Here is a 24,092-nt window from a genome sequence, read left to right on the forward strand (position 1 = left end):
TCAAGGCCTGCCGGCGCGCCTTCGAGCCCCGCAGGCCTGACTGGGAGGCCTAGCAAGCCGGCGGCTTCAGCCCCGGCGCCGTCGTCGACTTCGGTCCCGACGCCGCAGGTCCCCGTGGGATCCAGGCCTGAATCTCGGCTGATGCCGGTTGACCTTACGACCCCTCCGTCGGCGCTGACCCCTATGGTGCCGCCCCCGGCGCCGTCTTAGGAATACGCCGTCCCCAGTTTTAGCCCCGGTCCGGGTCCGGCGTCGGAGCGGCACCGCCTCCGGCGCCGATGGATGAAGATTTCATCTACCACCCGGCTCCGTCCTTTCTTCCTGTATACCAGGAGACGGATGACGGGGATGACTGGGAGTGGTCTGAGGACCATTTGGCACAGCAGTGCCAGTTAAGTCAGGACTGGGCAGACGAGCTGGGGGATGTCAGTGGTCTCGACACTTCGCCTGACACTGGCTTCATCGCTCCTCCTTCCGTGGCTACGGAGGAGGGTGCAACTTATTCTGTGGTGCTGCGCAGGGCTGCCGAGGCCCTTCACCTGGAGCTCCCTGCAGCGGCCGTGAGGACTAACCTCCTCACTGAGGTGCCTTAACCGCCAGTAAGCTCTTCGGAGCCTCTACTGCAGTTCAATGAGGCCCTCACTGATGGTCTGATGGGCACTTGGTCCAAGCCCTCCATAGTCACTCCTGTGGACCGGAACGTGGCCCGGGGCCACCGCTCTGCCCCTGGCAACCCCAGCTTTCTGTCAGTGCACCCCACCCCTGAGAGCCTGGTTATCCAGGCCTCTACGTCCCAGACAGCCTTCCCGTCCGCTCCTCCGGATCGGGAATACAAAAAGTTGGAGCAGTTTGAGAAGAAACAGTTTTCCTCCCTCAGTTTGGGGTTGCGGTCCATTAATACCACGTGCCTTTTGGACCGTTATACCTACTCCTTGTAGGATACGGTGGCGGACGTGCTGCCCCAGTGTCCGGAGGAGGCCCGGACGCGGCTCGCCCAGGCTCTTGCTTAGGGGTGGGATGCAGCACGGTACTCCATTCGACGTGGGCTTGACACCACGGACTCGCTAGGTAGAGCGATTGCGACGACTGTGGCGATTCGTCGCCACGCCTGGCTGAGATCCACAAATTTTTCTGGGGATGTCCAGAGCACCCTCATGGGCATGCCCTTCGATGGCCGTCGCCTTTTTGGCGACAAAGCGGATAGTGCTCTGAAGCGCTTTAAGGACACTAGGGCTACGGCCGAGTCCTTGGGCCTCTCGGCCCCACGCCCACAAACTTCCACTTTTCGCCCCTTTCGTGGCCAAGGAAGGGGTGCCCCCACACGTCCGTCTAGCCACAGGCCGCAGAACCAGCCTCAACCTGGACGTGGATTCTGCTGCGGTGGAGCAGGGGGACAGAGAGCCGGTCAGCCCACATCTGCTCCCGCAGCATCTGCCTCAAAGCCTTCCTACTCCGACCTTTCAGGCCCATTCCACGCCAGTGGGAGGCAGAGTTCGCCATCACCTGTTCCACTGGCATACCATCACGTCGGACAGGTGGGTGCTGCAAATCGTCCAAAGGGGCTACTCCCTCCCCTTCTAGGCGGCCCCTCCAGCCATGCCACCGCAGTACCACCGCATGTCGGGGGATCACTTGCAACCTCTGCAGGAGGAAGTTACGTCCCTCTTGCCCAAGGGGGCCATCGAGCGCGTTCCTTGCCCGAAAGTAGGATGGGGTTGTTACTCCTACTACTTTCTGGTTCCCAAGAAGGGCAAAGGGGGCCTAGCCCTATCTTGGACCTCAGGAGCGTCAACGCCTTCCTCCGGAAGGAGAAGTTAAAAATGCTCACTTTGGCTCAGGTTCTTGCTGCCCTAGACCCTGGAGACTGGATGGTAGCGTTGGACTTGCAGGACACATATTTTCACATCCCCGTCCTGCCGGCCCACCGACGTTACCTGCGGTTCACGGTAGGCCACGAGCACTTTCAGTTTACCGTGTTCCCCTTCGGCCTCACCAGTGCCCCTCGGGTGTTCACGAAAGTGATGGCGGTGGTCGCAGCGGATCTGCGCAGGTTGGGGTTCCAGTCTTCCCCTATCTCGACGACTGGTTGTTGAAGGCGGGCTCGCCCCAAGCAGTCGTCTCCCACCTCCAGACTACGGCCAACCTCCTGCATTTGCTGGGGTTCTCCATCAACGTGCTGAAGTCACATCTGAGTCCCTCCCAGAAGCTCCTTTTCATCGGAGCGGTTCTGGACTCGGCGCAGTTTCAGGTCTATCCTCCTGAACAGCGTGTTCGGGATATTAAGGCTCTGATTCTGATCTTTCAGCCTTTATCCCGGGTTTCGGTCAGGATGGTCCTACTGCTGCTGGGTCTGATGGCCTCCTGCATCCTGGTGGTACATCACGCCAGGTGGCGGATGCGGGCTCTGCAGTGGGACTTGAAGTTTCTGTGGGCTCAACATCAGAGCAACCTGTCCGACCACGTCCTGATCTCAGAGGGCACTGCAAGACAGTTGCAGTGGTGGCTCACGGACCGCGATTGGTTCAGTGGCAGATCCCTCGCCCTACCCGAACCGGAGCAAGTGGTGGTGACGGATGCGTCCCTCCTGGGATGGGGGGGCCCACATGGGAGAGGCGGAGATCAGAGGGATCTGGTCTCCGGCGGAGTCCCGGCTCCATATCAACCTGTTGGAGCTTCGGGCGATCTGGCTTGCACTGAAGGCATTCCTTTCCTCTGTCCGGGAAAGTGTGGTGCAGGTGTTCACGGACAACACCACCGCCATGTGGTATTGCAACAAACAGGGCGGGGTTGGGTCGTAGACCCTTTGTCAGGAGGCTCTGCGCCTCTTGACATGGCTGGAACATCAAGGCATTGCCTTGGTGGTTCAGCAAATGGCAGGTTCTGTGAACGCCAGGGCAGACAAACTCAGCTGCCGATGCTTGATGGATCACGAATGGCGTCTGCACTCGGACGCGGTGCAAGATCTCTTTCTGCAGTAGGGAGAGCCTTGGTTAGATCTATTCGCCACCGAAGAGAATGCGCAATGTCGTCAGTTCTGTGCGTTGGAATTTCCAAGGCGGTACTCGCTCGGCGACGCTTTTCGTCGCGAGTGGAGTTGCGGTCTGTTGTACGCCTTTCCGCCTATACCACTTCTTCCCAGAGTGCTGATGAAGATTCGGCGCGACCGGGCCCAAGTCATCCTTGTGGCTCCGGATTGGGCACGAAGATACTGGTATCCCGAGCTACTCAGCATGGCGATCGATCCCCCGACCAGTCTGTCTCTTCGGGAGGATTGGCAGGGGATGGTCCTCCACCCGAACCTGTCCAGCCTCCACCTCCATGCGTGGAGATTGAGCGGCAGCAGTTGACGGCTTTTGATCTACCTCCCGAAGTCTGTGATGTCATTCTGGTAGCCAGGCGTCCCTCCACTAAAACGGTATACACCTGCAGGTGGAACAAGTTTGTGGCATGGTGCACAGCAAAGGCTTTGGATCCCCTTTCTGCCCCTCTTTCTGAAGTTCTTCTGTTCCTTCTTTCTTTTGCCCAGCAGGGCTCTGTTCTGGGCTCTATCCACTGTTATCTTTCTGCCATCTCCACCTTTGTTGAGGCTTCCAGATCAGCTTTCTCTCTTTAGGTCCCCGGTTGTTAACCGTTTCCTTAAATGCATTACGCACACGTTTCCTCCCTTTCCATTCATCGTGCCTCAATGAGACTGGAATCTCGTTTTGACCTATTTGATGTGCTCTCCTTTCGATCCCCTTCATACCTGTCCTTTGTGTCTTCTTACTCTTAAGACGGCATTCCTGTCGCTATCACCTCTGGCAGAAGAGTGAGTGAGCTCCAGGCTCTTTCTTCCAAACCTCCTTTCCTTTCTGTTCATCCGGACAAGGTGGTGTTAAGGACCCGTCCTTCTTTTTTGCCAAAGGTGGTCACGCCCTTCCACATCGGGCAGACCATCACTTTGCCTACCTTCTTTCCGCCTCCACATCCTTCGAGGGAGGAAGAGAGGCTCCACCGTCTGGACCCAAAACGTGTGCTCGCATTCCATCTAAAGCGTACACAGCAGTTTCCGGGTGGATGACCAGCTCTTTTTTGGCTACGTGGGCGCCGAAAAAGGTTGGGCTGTTCACAAATGGACCATCTCTCGGTGGGTCGTTCAGTGCATCAAAGCATGTTACTCCTTGGCTAAGAAGGAGCCTCCTGTGGGGCTGCGTGCCCATTCTACCAGGGCAACTGCAGCCACTACTGCCTTGGGACGTGGCGTCCCCTTGCAGGACATTTGTCAGGCAGCTACGTGGGACTCCCTGCACACATTTACCAAGCATTACTGCCTTGACAGTCAGGTCCGGAGAGACGGCTTCTTTGGCCGTTATGTTCTCCGTGACTTTCTGGTGAAATCTATTTGCAGACCCACCACTGGGGTTGGTATTGCTGGGGTATCTGTTCTATGGTAAGGAATCTATCACTAACGTCTCTTTCAGATGCACAAGTTACTATTTGTGTAACGATATATCTGTAAGAGACATTAGTTAGTGATAGATTTCTTACCGCCCCACCCATCCTCCCCGTTCTGCGAACTGATTCTAGGGTTAAGGTCATCCCCCTTTCAGGGCCCTAGTTTCATGGCACCAGCGGTCAGTTTCTTGCATGGCTCTGCGTTCCTGGTGTGGAAAGTCGTGTACAGAACTGACGTCCGCGCGCATGGGTGGAGCCTAAGTAGTCTTCGTTACGTCATCTCGGCACTTACTACGCCAATGACGGACGCGGAGCCACACGATGCCACCTACTGACGTGCAGGGGTACTGCTACAGAAATCTTTCCGGATCCAGTCTGACGCCTGGGGATATTCTAAGGAAAGAAATCGATCACTAACTGATGTCTCTTACAGATATATCGTTACACAAGTAGTAACTTGTGCGATAGAACAAGTTTGCGGCATGGGGCACAGCAAAGGCTGTGGATCCCCTTTGTGCCTCTCTTTCAGAAGTCCTTTTGTATATACTTTCTTTGGCCCAGCAAGGCTCTGCTCTGGCACTCTCAAAGGTTATCTTGCAGCTATCTCTGCTTTTTCTTCGGCTGCCAGATCAGCCATCCTTGTTCAAGTCTCCTATTGTTAACAGATTCTCTAAGGGCATTACTCATCTGTTTCCTCCATCTCCCTCCATAATGTCCCAAGGGACTTGACTCTTGTTATCACATTTCTTATGGGTGTTCCCTTCGACCCTCTTCATAACTGTCCTCTCAGGCTCCTCACTCTCAAGACTGCCTTCCTTGTTGCCATCACCTCTGCACGCACGGTGAGTGAGCTTCAGGCTCTATCTTCCAAGCCCCCTTACTTTTATGTGCATCTGAACAAAGTAGTGCTTAGAACGAGGCCTTCGTTCATTCCTAAAGTGGTTACACCATTTTTTGTAGGACAATCTATCATCTTGCCCACCTCTTTTCCACCTCCGCACCCTTCCAAGGAGAGACTGCCCCGTCTGGACCCTAAAGGTGTGCTGTCATTCTATCTTGACCACACCAAAGACTTCCGGGTGGATGATCAACTCTTTATTTGCTATGTGGGTGCCAAGAAAGGCCGGGCTATTGAAATATTTACCATCTCTCGATGGGTTGCCCTTTGCCTTAAGATCTGCTATGCTTTAGCGAAGAAGGATCCTCCAGTAGGGTTAATTACTCACTTCACTAGGGCTACTGCAGCAACCACTGCATTAGCACGCAAAGTCCCACTCCTCGATACCTCCACAAACTGCATCCATGAGCAAATACTGGGAGTAGCGATATCCGTTAGAATCAAGAGCTACGGATACGTGATCCTGGTGCATATCAGAAGGGATATACAGAGATCTGCTGTATATATTACTAAGTTGCTGAGATGTGTTCCAGCTCTTAGATATGTTGGATATAAATTAAAGTTGCCTAGGAGTTGTGACGACCTATATTATATCTTATCAGGGACCGAAACAAGGACTTTCCCAGGGCATGTGATATGAAAAAACACTAACCCTTATGAAACGCATTATAAAAGGTCCGTTTGGAAGTACCATCAGTACCCACTGGGAGCGGTTTCAACTCGAGTGCTGTTGCACCGGTGCTATAAATGAATGATCACTGAATAATTTACAAAGGAGAAATAAACTCTGAGTCCTGAAGAAGTTGGCCTAACTCTGATTGTCCTACCGAAACGCGTCGATGCCCTGTGTTTTTGTGTTAAATTTGGTACAAAGTCAGCAGTCCGAATTAGACAGGAAACTGATGTCGGTGCATAGTGCGGTCTATTTTTCCAAATTAACAAATTGTATTACTAATAAAGATGTCTTGATAAATTCTCCTTTTTTATTGTGTATGAATTCCTATTAGGATCTATTGTGTTTTAATTGTTCTCAATTGAATATTGTGTATTTTTGGTATCTTTATTTGTGATTTTTAAATTTGATTACATTTGTACATACGTTTCTTAAACATCCTGAGTGGAGTAATATCTGTGTGTAGTATGAATGCGGTTGCATAAATTGTGGATTCCACTATTACCTAGGGTTTCTCCAAAGGGTACATTGATTTTTTTAACTTTATGTGCTCCATCCCTTTGGGGTATAAGAGCCCCTCTCCTTGGTTTCAAGGCACTCTGAGAACAGCCAACATTCTTACAAAAGGAGAGAGGCTGTACCGTGATGACAGTTTATCTCTGAGACTCATTCATCACACAGCAGTTACCCTTGCAAAGCATTGATATGTTTCATTACAACTCAGTTATGCGCAGGGTCCCCTTTTTATGCCCCGTCCTAATTGAAATTTCTAAAGGGTTGCAGAACCTCTTTTGTAATTACTTTTTCAACTTGCAAAAGCAAGTTAGTATGTGACATATGTGGCTGCAAACTTTTTCATTTTGTGAATCGGAGGGTTTTTGAACCCAACAATGTTTAGCACATCAGACCTTATTCTTCTCAAGCATGGACATAGATTCAGGTATTGTCCACACACCTCTCACATTTTCAGAGATAGGTGATATTGACATATTTGTCTAATCGAACTTAGTATTCAGCTGGTGCATGGTAATATTGGAATTTACCCGCTTAGAAGAGCTCAGAGTTCCTTTTTAGAATTCTTATTAGGCAAAGTTTTAATGAGGGTTGAAGACATTCTTAAAGCATTGAAAAAGGTTTGAGGATGACAGACCACACATTAGTCAGAGATTGGAGGTGTGTGAATTCTACCCATGCTGGAGATCGAGTGTTAATAGGTCAGTAATGTTCCCACTTCCTCACCTCAGATTTGAAAATTGATGCCATATTTTTAGGATAGCAGTAATAAATTCTTCTTCTTTATTTTTTTTTTAAAGATTACAGCCGTGATTGTCTTGCTACGTTGAGTTTACCAGAGTCTATGCTTCACTTCCTACTGTCTCCTTCTGAAGACAGCAGTTACCAAGAACTGTCTGGTATCAGGCTTGGTTTCCAGAATGAAATGTTAAAAATGATGATAGATGGGATCAGATCTTCTTTTGTGAGTATCTGCACAACATTACTTTCATTGAAACATCAGGCAGGAGATTTGAGGTCATTTATTTTACTTGTATACCACCTTGTTCCTCTCTCTCACAACAATCCCCTCTTTATGACACTTTCATGGTTGGCCTACTGGCTAATGTAAATCAGTGTTTTTTTTTTTGTAACGTGTTCTTATTTCGGGACATGTGTAACAGCACATACAGTACAATCACTTGAAGAGACACATGGCGCATAGTGGGTGACAAATGTAAATACATGTTAATATGTGTTACTTTGATAAAGAATTCTGTGTCTTGAAATTAAAAGAGTTGGGAATGCTTAGACTAGCAAATTGGGTATTTTTATTGTGATTGTGCTTGTGAAGGGATTTATAGAGCATGCAGCTACTCAATAGTGTCTCGGCGCTATACGGTCTGTGAAAGGAAGCAGATACAAAAGGTGATTGCTAAGAAAAAATATAGGTCTTAAGCTTTTTCTTAAAACCAGCTTCTGCCTTTGACGCAGGTCAAAAGAGAGCTTGTTCCGCCATACAGAGCCCAGGAAGGAAAGTGCGACATCCCACAGTGGACAGACGAACCTTAGGGACTTTTGCAGATGATTACCAGATGAGTGTAACACTCTCACAGGGCTATAAAATCAATCCTAGCTGAAAGATAGTCTGGTCAAGAATGTTGGAGGGCTCTATGCATTAAGAATGTTACTTTAAAAAGAATCAATTTGCAAATGAGAAGCCAGTGGAAATTGCGCAAATGACAGGAATTCTGTTCATGTCCCGGTAAATCCAGTACGAGTTGTGCTGCTGCATTCGGAACAACATGAATCCGATTCAGGAGATATTTTGGCAACCCTGCATATAATGCGTTTGCGTAGTCCAATCTGGTCATCACCAGGGCTAATATCACAATAATCTGAGTTGAAAATGATTTTAAAAAAATGCAAACAGATTTTTGCCATGCACAGGATGTCAAAACAAACACCAACCACTGAGATAATTTGATTATGGCATGACATTTTATTGTCTAATGTTATCCCTATGTTTTTTACAACAGCAGCTTGGGTGTCTGGTGAAGGTACCCCTTAATTTAAGACAAGGTTATGTCCAAAACTAAGCACATCTGTCTTTTCTATGTTGCATTTCAAATGCTTGCATGTCAGCCATTGAAAAAACGCTGAGAGACAGGGCTGAATGACATCCGAATCTATGGAAGCCCCTTTGCTAAAGGCAAGGAGGATCTGTGTGTCATCAGTATAGGAAATAAACTTAGCCCCAAATGATTCCTCCACCTTATCTAAGGGGGACAAGAAAATGTTAAAGTTAGAGGGTATTAGTGCAGAGCCCTGAGGGACTCCGACTGACACCCTTCGAGTTGTAGAAAAATAGAGGGGTAGCCAAAGGTCCTGACTCCTGCCCTCAAGAAAGGACTGGAAGCCAGTTCCAGGCATTATCTCCAATGCCAATCTCACCACAGTGTGCGAGCAGCCTGTCATGTGGAACCGTGTTGAATGCTGCCGACAGGTCCAACAATACCAGGACGGCCCTCAACCAAGGCAGTCTCAGTACTATGCCTAGGTCTAAATCCCAACTGGCTCGGATGAAGATGCCTATTGACCTCTAAATAACTGGTGAGCTGTTTTGATTGACACATTTTTCAACTATTTTAGCAGGTGCTGAAAGAAAGGGAATTGGCCTATAATTGCCTGGGACATCTGGATCTGCACTAGGTTTTTTTAGTAGAGGAACATTTTTGGCTCTTTTCCAACATGAAGGCACCATAGCAGCGACAAGGGGCTTATTCAGCACCGCGTTCAGAATGGGGTTAATAATGTCCACACGGAATACCAAAATGGTAGGAGGACAATTATCATTAGGAGAGCCGGATTAAAGGTTCAAATTCACTGTCCTGAGTCTTCTGGAGAGATAGTATTGAACTCGGAGAGGCCACACGAAATCGGTATAGCTATCTGATCTGCACAAGCAGGAGTCCCATCCAGGTTAGAAAGTACGGGATGACTGTTATGTATAGCTTGGACTTTGTTGTGGAAGAATAATGTGAATTGCTCACACCTGTCCACCGATGTAGCCTTACTTCTACAACTAACCACAGGATCAGTAAAATCATTCAGAATCTTAAAGATTTCCTTGGGTTGGTTTGCTAATTTTTTCTATACACCCCTCCTAATACTTTATCTTTGTGAGATTTATCAGGATCACATATTTCTTTAAAGCTATTTTGTGTAATTTTTTTTTGATTCAAGGCTATAATTTTTTTCTCCATGCCCGTTCCGCCTTTTTACATAGTTTTTAATTATTGTATCAGAGAACCTGGAACTAGAAGCGTGAGTGGGGAAAGAGACAATTTTCTCCACCGAAGTATGCAACCAATGATCATATTCCATCATGGTGGAATCAGTTAAACCTGAGAGGGATGGAATAGTAACTTTTAAAGCCGCCCCTGTAAATTGTCACCAGTAATTTTAGAGAAATTACAAAATAGGGGCCTTGTAACATTGTCCCGGTGGGCCAGACGGGAAGTAGACCAAATTAAACTGGATCGAAAAATGATCTGTACAGACTAAAAGAATGGGGCCCAACAAGGACAGATCTAAATTAGTGAACACTACATTTATTATATGTCCTCCACTATGAGTGGACATTGCAACCCATTGAGAAAATTCAAAAGCGGACATAATGGCGCTTAAGGTCGAGGTGGCATTGTCAGATACATGATCCCAATAAATATTAAAATCACCAAGAATAATATAATGGGTATACCGTAGTGACACATGCGTGACTACTTCATTAAATGAATTTAAAAAAGCCCCAGTCGGTCTAGGTGGCCTGCAAACTGAATGTTGGGCATTTATTGAGAGGCACAATTCCAATCCTTCTGTGTCAGCAGTTAATGTGACCGCGGAGGAAAAGCAGGAATAAACATCCTTAAAAATAATAACTATCCCACCACCCCAGTCTGAGGCCCGATCAAATTTCAGTATTTTATACCCATCATGGATCGCCAGATTGATCACTGGATTGGAAGAAGCATTCATCAAAGTTGTTTTGTTTTTCTTTCTTTTTTTTAAATTAATTTTAAACATACAGTACAGTGGAAGCGTTTATGCACAAGTGATTAATTCAATATCCAGAGCTTAAAGTCACAGACTTCAGTTGGATTAGCTGACATCAATGTAACACTCTAATGCACAATTCAGTAGTGTCATATAATCCAATATACCATTGACATCACATTGGAACAATACAAGGGGCTGCAGATATCACACATTACTGGTAGTTCTGTGCACATTCATGGTCCAACTATAATATGGTTCCGCAGCTATGCTAGGCTGCAAACACCTATACTCATGGAATGTCTGGGGATGCCAGAATGAAGTACACCTGTTCAGGGGTAATGCCATCATCACCTGCAAGGGAAGCACAAACATAATAATGGTGTTCTCTCTTGCGATCTTTTAGGGTACGAGCGCCACAGTTTCAGCAACCTGATTCTCATGCGGTGCGTCAAGAGGTAGCAGGCCAGGGGACTACAAATATCTCTGGGCCTGGAGGTTTTAGGCAATAGCTCCGCAAAAGTGGTGAGTTGTTCCTGACAAAAAATTAAGTCATCAAGCCAATTCTTGGATTTAGGTGCCGTTCCCCTACCCCAACGGCAAGCCACCCGCCTCTTGGCCATGAGCAATGCAAGGGCTACCTATTTACGATGTACTGACTGTATTGGTTTGACGTACCCCAACAGGGCTAGCAGTGGCTTGGGATCTATGTGGGTGTCTATCATCAATTGCAAAGCTACAAAGACCTGACTCCAGTAGTCATGTACTCCTGGACATTCCCAGGCCAGATGCAAAAAATCCGCTCCCGGTGCTTGGCATCTTTCGCACCTGTCTGAGTCCCGTAGTTTATATCTATGCAACCGGGCGGGAGTATAATACAACCGGTGGAGAAACTTATAGTGTGTTATGCGTAGCCTGCTGCTGGCCGAGACCTGTTCAGTTTGCAAGCGGCAGTATTCCCATTGCTCATCTGTTAATTCGAAACCCATCTCCTGCATTCCACCGTGTACGTGATAGTGTAGTCGGTTCCATCCTTTGTGTATGCACTGTATGGTATATCATGGACACAAGGCATTTCGCCGCCCCGGTTTTTAAAATCAATTGTAGCGGAGCTAGCACTGGGGGCTGTGCCGGAAACTCCGGGGTTAGGGTGCGAATTCCTTGTCTTAATCGTATATATATAAAGACATCAAGTGGGGTTTGTTGTATTCCCTGGAAGACTTGCTCTGCCGTGCGGAATTGTCCCTTGTGGTAAAGGTCCCCCCATGTTTTAATGTGGGTGCGCTCCCGGAACTTATGGAATATCGTCTCTTGGAGAAGGGGCATTTGGGGATGATACGTGAGAGGTAGCATTGAGGAGTAAAGCATGGGAGTGTTTAGCATGCGGCCTATGCATTGCCACGCCTTGATTGTACATGTGACAGTGGTTAATGTCTTCTCCCTAGTGCCAGGCATATCATATAGTGCACCTTCTATAGGAATGGGGTCTGCAAGCCAGAGCTCCGCCGCTAGTTGTGGCATGTATCGCGGCTGATGCACCCAGTAGTATGCATAGTGCGCCTGCACACTTATATAATGGGATATCAAACCCTCCTTGCAAATGTGGCCTAGTAAGAATATTCCACTGTCTGCCCCTCCACACCAAACGTATAAACTCTGACCTGAGCGTTTGATATAAATATCCCCCTGGGTGAAATGGTATGTTTAAAAAAAGATAGAGTAGCTGGGAGAGTATCACCATTTTAATTAGGGGCGCCCACCCTGCCATTGAAAGGGGTAGTGTGATCCAACGGGCATCATAGTCTGTGATGCGTGTCAGTGCTGTGCCGTAGTTAAGGTGCATCTTTTCTTCTCTATCTCTCGTAATACGGATGCCCAAATATCGCACCTCCTCCTCACACCACTCTAGGGGATAATCCAGCGAAAAGCGGGCGGTCGCAGTCGTCAGAGGAAAGATACTAGATTTACTCCAGTTAATTTGAATTCCCGAGAGCTTCCCAAAAACAATGAATTCTCAGAGGACCGAATAAAAATGTTGCTGTGGGTCTCGGATATATAAAGTTCTATCGTCCGCGTATAACGATATAAGTATCTGCTTCATGTTGCACCGGAGGGCCTTATCATTATGGTGCTGGCGCAGCTTTGCCGCTAGCGGCTCAAAAGCAAGCGCAAGAAGTAAAGGGGATAAGGGGCATCCCTGTCGGGTGCCCCTGGTGATTCGGAAGGTCGGAGATATGCGCCCGTTTATTAAGACCTTCGCAACTGGTAGGTGGTATAACAGTTGGATGCAGGAGAGGAAGAGGGGTGGGAAACACATTCACAACATCACCCCGAAAATATAGTCCCACTCAATAGAATCAAAAGTCTTAGTGGCATCTAAAAAAACAGCCGCTAGAGGCAACTCAGGGGAAACATTATTTAATTTGGTAAAGAGGGTTCTTAAATTATGGGAGGTAGCTCTCCCGGGTACAAAGCCCGATTGACCGAGGAGAACCAGATTTTCCATTAATAAGCTAAAATGATTGGCAATAAGCTTGGCTAGTATTTTTGCATCGCAATTTAGGAGGGATAGCGGCCTATATGAATCGCACTGACGAGGCGGCTTCCCAGGCGTCATGATCAAAATAATAAGAGCCTCCCTCATCGATGGTGGAAGGCGGCCAGTATCCAGCGAGTCTTCATACACCTCGTGCAGTATGGGGGCCATTTGGTCGATATATATTTTGTAGAATTCCATAGGAATGCCATCCGTACCAGTAGCCTTCCCCGATTGCATGTGCATGATGGCCTCTCTAACCTCATCTAGCTCGAATGGGGCGCATAAAAACTCCCGCTGCCGATCGCTCAGCCATCCCAACGCCACATCCTCCAAATAGCCCTCTAAATCCAAATCATCTTTTCTGCTCGTTGTGTAGAGCTGGGCATAATGCTTTGTAAAGGCATTAAGTATATTTGTGGTGTCTCGGTACACCACTTTGTTTGCTCTGTCGAGCTCTAGTACATAATTGGAGTAACGTGGCTTGCGAATTGTATCTGCCAATTCCTTGCCTGGCCTTTCTCCTTCCCCATAGCGACGGGCCACCCAATATTTACCCCTGAATCGTGTCTCTCTCTGCGCCGTGTCCGTGTACTCTATGAACACTTCTCTGAATTTGACCTGAGTGAGATTGTCCGGTTCCACGGCCAGTTTTTCCTCCAATGTTTTAAGCTCAGCTTCTAGTTTGCGCAAGGTATTAGCGATGTCTTTGAGTACCCCGGAGCCCTTCGAGATGCAAAACCCCCGGAGCGTGACCTTGAATGCTTCCCAAATGACCTCAACACTATCTACTGAATCCTTATTTCGTATAAAAAAATCCTTTACCTAGTCCCCCAATTCTGCCTGGAATACAGTGTCTAAGAGGATATATGCCTGCAGTCTCCAACTGCCGCGTGAAAGGCCAAAATCTGACCACGACAATGTGAGTTTAACTGGTGCATGATCCGAGTAGGTTCTGGCTAAGTGTTGTACCTTAAATATAGCTGGTCCCAGTCCTCTGGACAGAAGCCAATAATCCAAACGCGCCCATGATGCCGCTTGCGCAGTGTAGTGCGTGCCCTCCAGTTTGTGGGGATGGGTGTGTTTCCAGGCATCTATCAATTGGTAAGCGGTTATCGAGTCCTGCAATACCGCACGTGCTTTAGTGTAGTGATGCTCTGCGGGGTGGGACCTATCAATGGTTGGGTTACTCGTGACATTGAAGTCTCCCCCCCCATATTATGTGATTGGAACCTATATCCAAAATTTTAGCCCACAATGAGGTGTAAAAGTCTGGAGTGTCCACATTTGGCCCATAACTGCAGGCCAGGGTGATTTATTCGGATCCCAGTCTCCCCCATGCCAGACAATACCTTCTCTGCATGTCCCAATCAGCTCCAGCGAGGCTGAAAGGAGTCCATTTTTTAATGAGTATTGCCGTTCCCCTTGCATAGGAGGATTAAGAGGAAAATAGTCTCTATTGCGCCCATCTGCATGCAAAATTATTAGGGTGCTGGGAGTTAGTGTGTTTCCTGCAGCATAGCTATGTGCACTTGATGCTAGTCTAAATAGGCAAGTATGTGTTGTTTTTTCCGCGGGTCCCCCAGCCCCCTGACGTTCCACGTTATTATATTCAGTTTCTCAGGGTCCCTGTCACCCACGAATCTGTATGACTTCCAATGACGGATCGGGCGCCCTTAGGGTGTATCCCAGCTCAGGGATGTGTGCATGGTATAGTGCAATACTTCTCTCCAAGTGCACAGTGCCTGAAACGCGTGCCATATAGTCTGGATCATTAAAATAAACATCACGCTTTATTAAAAACAGTTGTTGTCTTAAACATTCCCCTCCTGTCCCCACCCCCTGAAGCAGCCCCAACTTGCCAGAAGAGTTCACCCACCCCCCCCTTGCCCCTAACATGAACAGAAAAAAACCAACACACACCGCATATTGTATGCAGTTAACAGTAGTGGGGGAATACCCATTGGTTGAATCCTCTAGGTGCCAGCACTGGAACACCTCGCCCATAGAGTCCACGGTAGATGGGAGAGCTAGACTCTAGAGAGCAGAGGGTGCCTGACTTGTCATTAGAAAGAGCTCGGAGTGGCCTACCAGCTGAAGCACATCTTGTGGCCCGTGAGGTAGACTCCGTCCACAGGCGACTTTTTCATCCCACCCCGTCCCTTCAGGGAACAATGAGTATAAATATAGCATTCAGGATGAGTCATCCTCCGCTGCCACCGATGAGGATTGTTGGGACGAGGCACAGGGCCCACTGTCACGACCTGTGCTCTTCAATAGTTTCAGGAACTCATCCACCTGTTGTGGTTTAGTGAAAAATCGTTGTTTACCCTGGTGAGTGACTCTAAGGCGTGCAGGGTATAGGAGCGCACAGTCAATTTGCGCCAACCGCAACTTGTTTTTAACTTCCGTGAATTTGCGCCGCTCTCTTGAACTGTAGGGGTAAAATCCGGGTAAATGGAGAATGTATTGCCATCGTAGGTTGTTTTGCTTGCTTCTTGCCACACGGAGTGCAACGTCCCGATCCCTATAGTTCAAGAGTCTCGCTATTATTGGGCGGGGTGTACTACCCGGTGGCGGGCGAGGTCCCAAGGTGCGGTGCGCACGCTCAACTTTAAACTTGAGTGGAGAATGATTCTGCACCTACCGATGACTTCAGCAGCTTCTCTACGTACTCCTCCATCCTTCCCGTGTTGGACGACTCTGGTATTCCAAGAACGCAAATGTTATTGCGCCTACTACCCGCTTCTAAATCCTCATTCTTCGCCGCGATAAGTTTCAGAAGTTTATCCATGTGGGCGAGTTGTGTGGTTGCTCGGGATGTAGTGTCCTCATTTTCCGAGATACGGCTCCTTTAGGCGGTCTTTGTGCCCCTCCAGCTTATGCGCGATGGCGTCCATGTGTGTCGACATTCTGTCCACCTTGTCCACGACAGTGGCAAAACCTTGACGAATCTCCTGCAGCAGATTTTGCATGTCAGCCGGCTGTGCTACCGCACCTCCCCGGGCACCATCTCCTGTGTCAGTTTCCTGGTCAAAAACCAAAGGAAATGATGGACGGAGTGTTGAACATTGCAAGCACTCACCCCCAGTCAACTGATCTGGGTTTAATCCATCACCGTTGTTTAGCCCACCCTGCCACCCCAGTTCAGACATGGCCATATGCAAATCAAAGGTCAAAGGTCACCCATGAGTAAAACAACTCATACGGGTAGGTGGTAGCACTGACCACAAAGACCACGGACATCCCGTCATCAGGTACCCCATACGCCCTCAAATGAGCGTGCAGAGGAACCCTACTATGAGCGGGAATATTAACCGCCATAAGGACACCTTAAAGAGTAACAACGATATTCACAGTAGCACTTGGGCTCAAAAATTATAACCTTTTTAATTTTCAAGCTTGATAGAACCTTTAGTCTAAACCTAGGTAGGTTAAACCGTCACTCAAGTTTTCCGGAAACGAGAGTGAGGGTAGTTGTGGACTAAACACTAGTATTACTAAAGCGTCTCAGATCTTAAGACCAAACGTTAGTTGCGCCATGTTGCAGGGATTCTGCTTTTGCACAGAACTATGCGCAGGAGACCAGGACCTCAGAGAATTGTGGTGTACCAGAAAACTCTCCTCAGAACCCAGAACCCCTTATCCGACTAGCTTAGTATCCCATTCGTTAACCTAGGACTAGCTAGGTGGTCCCAATGTATAGACAAACCAGAACAAGCGACTTAGATATTTCTCAGGAGTGGTGGGAACCCGAAATACCTGTTCGTACTTATTTGTTAGTCCACAACATAATAATACAGACACGGTAAAGTTTAAAGAGTTTATTTTATAAACCTCGCGTCCTAAGATGCAGTACTTTGGCTAACACTAGCAGACTAACAGTACAGATCAGAACCATAAGCATTATTACAATACCATATAAAATGAAAGGAGCAATCATACTAATAATGACAGTGGTATGCAGCCACACTCCTTTCACTAAAATCTAATACATTATTATTAGACTATTAGAAGGTCTCTTAGGCTAACAGGGGGGACCCCATACCGTATAGATCAGCTTAGTAGAATCACATCAAAGGATCAGCTCTCGCATGCATCAGCTCTTCTGTTCGAATGAATGTAAAACCAAACTGTTATGCAATATTAAAGATGCTTGTCCTTCAGATATTGGCAGCTGTATGCATGATATGTCTAACAAGTGGTACGCTCAATCTAAACACAACACTCTGTACCTTCTAGTGACCCAGACGCGTTCTTTGCATGATGTACAGAACAAGGGCACATTTCACGGTTAAGAATGTGAAACAACAGTTTGTTATCCTGTAAGGCAAAGTCGAGTCAGCATTTCTAAAATGAATAACACATAACAACAGTGTTGTGTGCAGCGCAGCAGAAACGACAAGCTTGCTTGCTAACCATGATCTCGTTTATGCTAACTTAGTGTTGTAAATAGGGCGTGGCTTAATCCATCTCACAACACCCTCAGCCCTCTTTATGAGATTCGAGGTAAGTACAACACAGTCCTATTTAAGCATACATAAGTCACACAGGTAAGTAATACAGTTAGGCCCTAGGGGCCACGCAAACCATATACTAAGTAAGTGGTATAAGAACCACTGTCAGGAACACAGGATAGGCCTAGGCCTAGGCAATCGCTGGGGCTACACTATCCTATCAGTTGCTAGGCAGTGGGAGGCCCACGGGATTCAGGTGCAGAGTGGAAACACTCACGCGTAATGCGTTAAAGTCGATAGAAATAGTAGTATTTAGTAATTAAGAGTTTTAGGACACTTCGGAAGGAACTAGGAGTTAGGGACTCGGAAACTAGACACTTGGATAGTCAATACCCTTGTGAGCACCGGAGTACTCAAGTTACCTAGCCCAAGGGCTGCGGGTGCATAGGTGTGAACTTGCGTCGGGTTTCGTCGTCGACTCCTATGGATGCCTGAAGAAAGTTGCTGACAGGCAGTCAGTGAAGAGTGTCCGGTGGATTCCAAGGATGCAAGCAGAGGGGACAGAGTCTAGGTCACCAGCCAGGAGCCGGGAAGGAACCAGGAAGGAACCAGGCGATGTCGTGAAGATGCAGGTGAAGAGGTGAAGCTTGTCGCAGCAGCCACGGGTACCAGGAGGCGTTGAGGACGACCAGAACCAGGAGGCGAGCTGTCCCACGAAGGCTCTTGCTGTCGGCGGCGTCTATGTCGAGTTAGGACCCAACAAGTTTTGGCAAGCGTAACCCACGCAGGATGGAGGACTTGCTTCTGTCGCAGACCAGGAAGGTCTGAGGTGCTTCCCTTTCACAGGGGAGCGGGTGCCAGTCTGGAGGAGCCGGACCAGCAAGGCAAAATTGAAGGTTCGTCGTCACAGAGGTCTCTAGCCAACGGGCCAGCAACCGGACAACACGTCGAGCAACTGAGGTGCAGAAGGGCCCCACGCAGAACACGTGAAGTGTGGGGAGCTGACCTTCTTTGCAGATGGTGCTCGGGGTTGGGGCTTCTCAATTCCCCAAGCACAGCCTCGAGGAAGCCTCAGAAGTCGCGCTAGTCAGTTACTAGCCACTTTTCCCAAGTCGCCGGTCCCACGTCCCTCGTCGCCTCCACGGGTCTCAGCTTTGCTGTAGATGTGGATCTGGTTCAGAGGTGTCTGGAAGTCACGGCGCTGGTCAGTCTCTGCAGTCGTCCCTCGTAGGATCAGTCGCAAAGCAAGCAGCGGTCGCTGGATGGTGCCTGGTTGCCCAGGGTGGTCACTCCTTGGCCACAAGGGAGATTCTTCAGTCTTCTTCCGTAGTAGAATGTCGAAGGTCCAGAGTTTCTGTTCAAGATGCAGGTTCAGGATAATCTAATTCTGCAGGGCTCCGCTACCTTCTAATATACTGGGCTAGTGGGCTGGGCTACCTGCAAGGTCCCTCCTATGGGTGGGACCAGGAAGGGGAGTGGCTACACCCCCTTTCCTTTGTCCAGTTTCGCGCCAGAGCTGGGGCTGGAGTGCCCCAGCGCCGGTTTGAACTGGACTATGCATTGAGCACCTTGTGTGCCCAGGCATGTCTCATTCCTTTCAGCCCTCCCTGCCCCAATACACTAAAGTCTGGCTGAGGAGGTGCTAGCACCTCCCCAAGCAGGAAACTTATTGTCCAGGCCTCCCTGGCTGGGAGGGCTCCCAGCTGTAGGAGGTCAGACTCGTGTCTGTGGCAGCAGCATCCATTTTGTGATGCTGGGGCTCTGGTTAACTTTAACCGGGTAATCAGGTTCCAATATGTCTTCTCCCTCTAGAAGGGAGCAATAATATCCCCATTGCCAGAAATGGTATGGGGGTATTATTCCAAAGTGTTAGACACCTTACACTGTTGTAGGGATTCTGCGTATGCACAGAACTATGCGCAGGAAACCAGAACCTTAGAGAATTGTGGTGTACCAGAAACTCCCCTCAGAACTAAGAACCCCTTATCCGACTAGCTTAGTGTCACATTCGTTATCCGAGATTTAGCTCGGCGGTCCCAATGTATAGACAACCCAGAACAAGCGACTTAGTTATTCTCAGGAATGGTGGGAACCCGAAATACCCGTTTGCACATATATATCAGTCCACAACAGAATAACTAAGACACAGTAAAGTTTAAAGAATTTATTCATAAACCTCGAGTCCTGTTATACAATACTTTGGCTAACATAAGTAGACAAATGGTTAAGATCATTACCATTAACATTGTTACAATACCATAGAATATAAAAGGAGCGATCATATTATAATGACAGTGGAAAATAACCACCCTCCTTTCTCTAGTAACTAATAAAATATTATTAGACTATTAGAAGGTCTCATAGGCTTGCATAGGGGACCCCATACCGTATAGATCAGCTCAGGTGTATCACATCACAGGATCAGCTCAGTGTTCTCTGCAACAGCTCTTCTATCGAATGCCCTAACAATATGCTGCGCTGTGATATTAAAGCCCTCGACTTTCTGGTATGTGCAGCTGCGTGCATGTTGTGACTAAACAGTGGTACGATCACCCTGAACACAATCAGCCGGCACCGTCTAGTGTCCTAGAACAGTTCTTTACTCGATGTACAGACCAAGGGCACTAGCAACTGTTAAGGATGTATAAATAACATTCACTTGAGACAAGAACGAGTCTGCATTTCTCAAAGTAATAACATGTAACAACAGTGTCGGGTGCAAAGTCAGCAAAAGCAACAAGATGGTTTTCCAACAGCTACGTGATTAAGCTAACTTAGCACTGTAAATAGGGAGTGGCCTAAAACCACGTGACATCCCCCTTTGATCGAACCACGGTATAACCAGGGGCGAATAGTTTTACAGAACGCAGAGTTCAAGATCAATGATGCAGACTAAAGAGCTTGAAATGAGAGTTCAGAAAAATGAGAGGAAGAAAAAAATGTAAAAACACAATCCATCGTCCATAGAAGCCAACGATCATTTGTGAAAAGATTGCAAAAAGGAAAAAAAATCACTTTATCTGACTCGCCATTAGGCAGTCAATGTAGGAAAGTATAAGCCGCATACGCAGCTGCGGCTTCCAGCAGAAAATCATTAGAGTCATCCGCAAAATTTTCGGACATCCAGTTCAGCAAAGAAAATGAACACACGTGTTCCACAGGGAAATGAGCATCAAGCACTCCACGTGGACAAGAAGCAGGCATCTCGACGTAACTTCGTGCCAGGAAGTCAACTGCTGCTTGCTCGATATCCCATTATCCAAGGACTCCATGCGCCGCACCCAAGGCCATAAACCCGACTCCAGAACAGTCAAACTCATGAACCACTTAGGGATACATCAGTCGATCAAAATCCAGGTCAGGTGACACCAAGTTTGACAGACACATATCCAGAGCCCATTGGAACGGACATTCGAGACAGTGAAAGACAGGCTGTACACAAGTGAAAAACGGGAATCGGAAGGATAATCCATAAGCGACACTCAAGGTAGCCAGTGGCAGAGTTCCATAAGATTCCCACATCCGGCTACGCAGATGGAACATGCTGGATCCGTGGTCGAGTAGCGCAAGTTGTGCAGCCATAGCGTAGTACGCAGACCAACAGGAGTATGCCAGCAATTAATGCGAGTATCAGAGGAAACCCTCCGAAGACCCCAGAAAAAATAGAATGAAAAATAGCTGGTATTACACCAAAGATAGACTGGAAAGACGTCACAAGGCCAGAGCCTATAATTTTAAAAAAGTGCACCAGACCAGTCGTAGAAGAAGCATTGAAGATAGTGTGTATTAGTGTGCCAAAATGTAGGGGGAGGTCAGTATTCAAAAGCGCCTGAACCTCCGTGCGAGTGTTCGCAACTTGAAGGAGAAATGTTTCTCGTGATGAAGTCAACGCAACCTCCTTTTGAGACAAAAGAGCCCTTATTCTGCTCATCCTATTGAACTCTGCTTTCAAGGTTGGAATCGTCGGCCAGATGGATATATCCAGTCGACCTTGCGGGGGTGGGAATAGCACGTTATTACAGCAAACTACTCTCCGTGAAACTGAAACAATATAGGGAATTCCAGCTAACATCCCACAGCAAGCCTCACTATTTAAAAGCAGATAACTACCATTAGCAAGCAGCGTAAATGATGGCGTTATAACTGGCACAGGAATGCCCTTCAATACGCAAGCTAAATTAGGGGCATTCATATTACACGACCCATGTAATTGGATATGTCTACATACTACAGAATGATCAGGAGCAGTCGTACACTCCTCACCCTTCAAATAAACTTCTTTGCAGTCTCTCTCACAGCGATATGTAAATGGGAGAGACCAGACTTCATGCAGGAATGCCGAACCAAGTTTTTCAAATCTGCCTAAGGCATAATGTTTCATGCACGAACTAAATTTATACATGGAAATTGGTAAAGTTACCATTCCATGTACAAGCCATACTGCATAATCCGACTCAGCAACAGAAAAAGGCAAAGGTTCTAATTTTTCTATATGCAGTAGTGAATATGTAGCGTCTTTCATGGACATGAATTGCTGCTTTGCTGTCAGATTAAATGGGCGGAATAAAGACGAAATATTCATGTAATCCCATGGTACTTTCCCCGCCTTTAACGTCTGCAAAGTCCAAGCAAATTGCATAATCGATCGCAATTGATTTTGACCATGATATAAAACAGACACATCGTCTTGGACAATATCTACAACAGATGAAACAATGTTATCTAATGTATATATTCTTGAAGATAAGGTATTAATACTATTATCTATTACTGCCAACACTTTTTCCATATTGGCTTGGTCAATAGCACGGAGTCTGGATGCAGCCTCAATCTGGGACAACTTCCATACTTCGTTGTAAACAGCATATACCCATCTTTTGGATCTTCCCAACGCTGGACCTTTAACAAAATCATTCAAATCAATTTTGTCATGTAAACGTGACAAGTGAATTTTAACAGAATCTAAAGTGGAATGTTGCAACCATGTCTGGCACAATTTACCTACTGAGTAGGTAGTGACAGTGTGTGAGGACAGAAAACGTGGGTCTACTCTATCCTGTATGTACCCGGGAATTAACCCCAAAAATCTACGTTGACAGGTATCTGAACTTTTCTGCCATACTAACCAACCTGCAGGGTCTAATGCACTAATATTGAAGGTGGAATTAGAAATTAAAGACTGTAACATAGTAAGGGACAGATCTGTGTGATTCTCCCAACCAGGATAAGCACTCAGATCCGGGATCGAGGGGGAATTTAATTTTTTAGAGATAGCCAATCCAAAACAGGTTGTCTGAAAAATAGTAGAATTTAAAAATAACATGTGGTTTGGGATGAGGCAGGCACGATGTAAAGCTTCTGTACCCTGTACTTGCCAGGATTTAGTTCCCCAAACTGATTTGAGATCAATTGTATGTTTCCAAACGTCATAACCTCCAATTGCCAAATCGTCCATAAAGGATTTGGAAAACAATAATTTTGTGTGGGTCAAACGCACCTTTGAAATAGGTTCGTCTATATGCTTAAAATAAAAAGATGCATTATTGGATACACCGAAATCTGAAAAATATAAAAACTTTCCGACCAATGTTTTCGAACTACCAACCTTCGGGGCGGGGCAATGTTCCCATTGCGTAAAATTGACTAAACTACGAAATGTGTTTGCCCTATGTGTGGAAATGTGGATTTTCCTGATCAGTTATGTCCCCTATCTTGGACCCCAACGGTTCTATATACATGTTACAAGTACATGTATGTTCCCTCCAGTTCCAGTTTCTAAGACGCAAACATATGTGTGTCTACCGTCAACATGTTCTCTGTCAGATCCGCCATCACAGGGCTGGATATTCGATTCCTAAGTATGAAAGGCCACCGACTTTATATGGCTAAGTTACTTCATTTTTACAGTTCAGGCAAGTAGGCCCGATTCTGTCCTCAAAGCCTTTCCCTGCTCTCTGTCTCTGACAGCTTCAGCTTGAGCTCGCATCTGTATCCATGAACTTTGTCCTACTCCCTGTGCAGCTAACGGTGCCTGCCTCGGCCAGTTTTCGCCTGTCTGCCAAGAAGCTGTATTTCACCTTCGAATTATCTATTTTGCTCTCCAGCCGATGCATTCCTGTCCAGTGATTTAGGTAAACATTTCCTTTAGCTCACAAGCAAGGGACTCAGCCTTTCCGTCCTCCTGCAAGTGATTCATAGCCCTGTTGCCATGGAAAGTTTTCTATCCCTCGCATCTCATATAGACACTTAGACGCTTGTACACGTACACAGTCAGTATAGAATAGATTCTGTCCGAGAGTCTCTTCCTTGTGGATAACATAGTTCTTTAAACATAGGATGTTAGATATGATTTGGGATTAGGTTGACTTGACCCCCAGACTTCTCGTCTCCACATGTAGAGCTAAATGTCAAGTCCCCTTCACCCCCTAGTTGCACGTCAATTACACGTCATGCTGCCACGCGCGCATCTATGCCAAGTATTATCTTATAGATCCACCTATGTCTGATAATTCTAACCAATCATGTTTCTTTTTTTCCTTATTACGC

The 24,092-nt window shown here is 47.2% G+C and overlaps 1 protein-coding gene across 3 annotated transcripts in view; it reads left to right on the top strand.

Moving 5' to 3' along the window:
* The window catches only part of LYST (lysosomal trafficking regulator), a 3,752,809-nt gene that overhangs the window by 2,199,658 nt on the left and 1,529,059 nt on the right, over nt 1–24,092 (top strand). For all 3 annotated transcript variants that reach the window (XM_085611970.1, XM_085611971.1, XM_085611972.1), the window contains one exon: nt 7,319–7,482. In XM_085611970.1, coding sequence (XP_085468096.1) covers nt 7,319–7,482 — 164 coding nt within the window. The remainder of the gene's footprint in view (nt 1–7,318; nt 7,483–24,092) is intronic.

This window comes from Triturus cristatus, chromosome 6 (assembly GCF_964204655.1).
Source record: "Triturus cristatus chromosome 6, aTriCri1.1, whole genome shotgun sequence".
Lineage (NCBI taxonomy): Eukaryota > Metazoa > Chordata > Amphibia > Caudata > Salamandridae > Triturus > Triturus cristatus.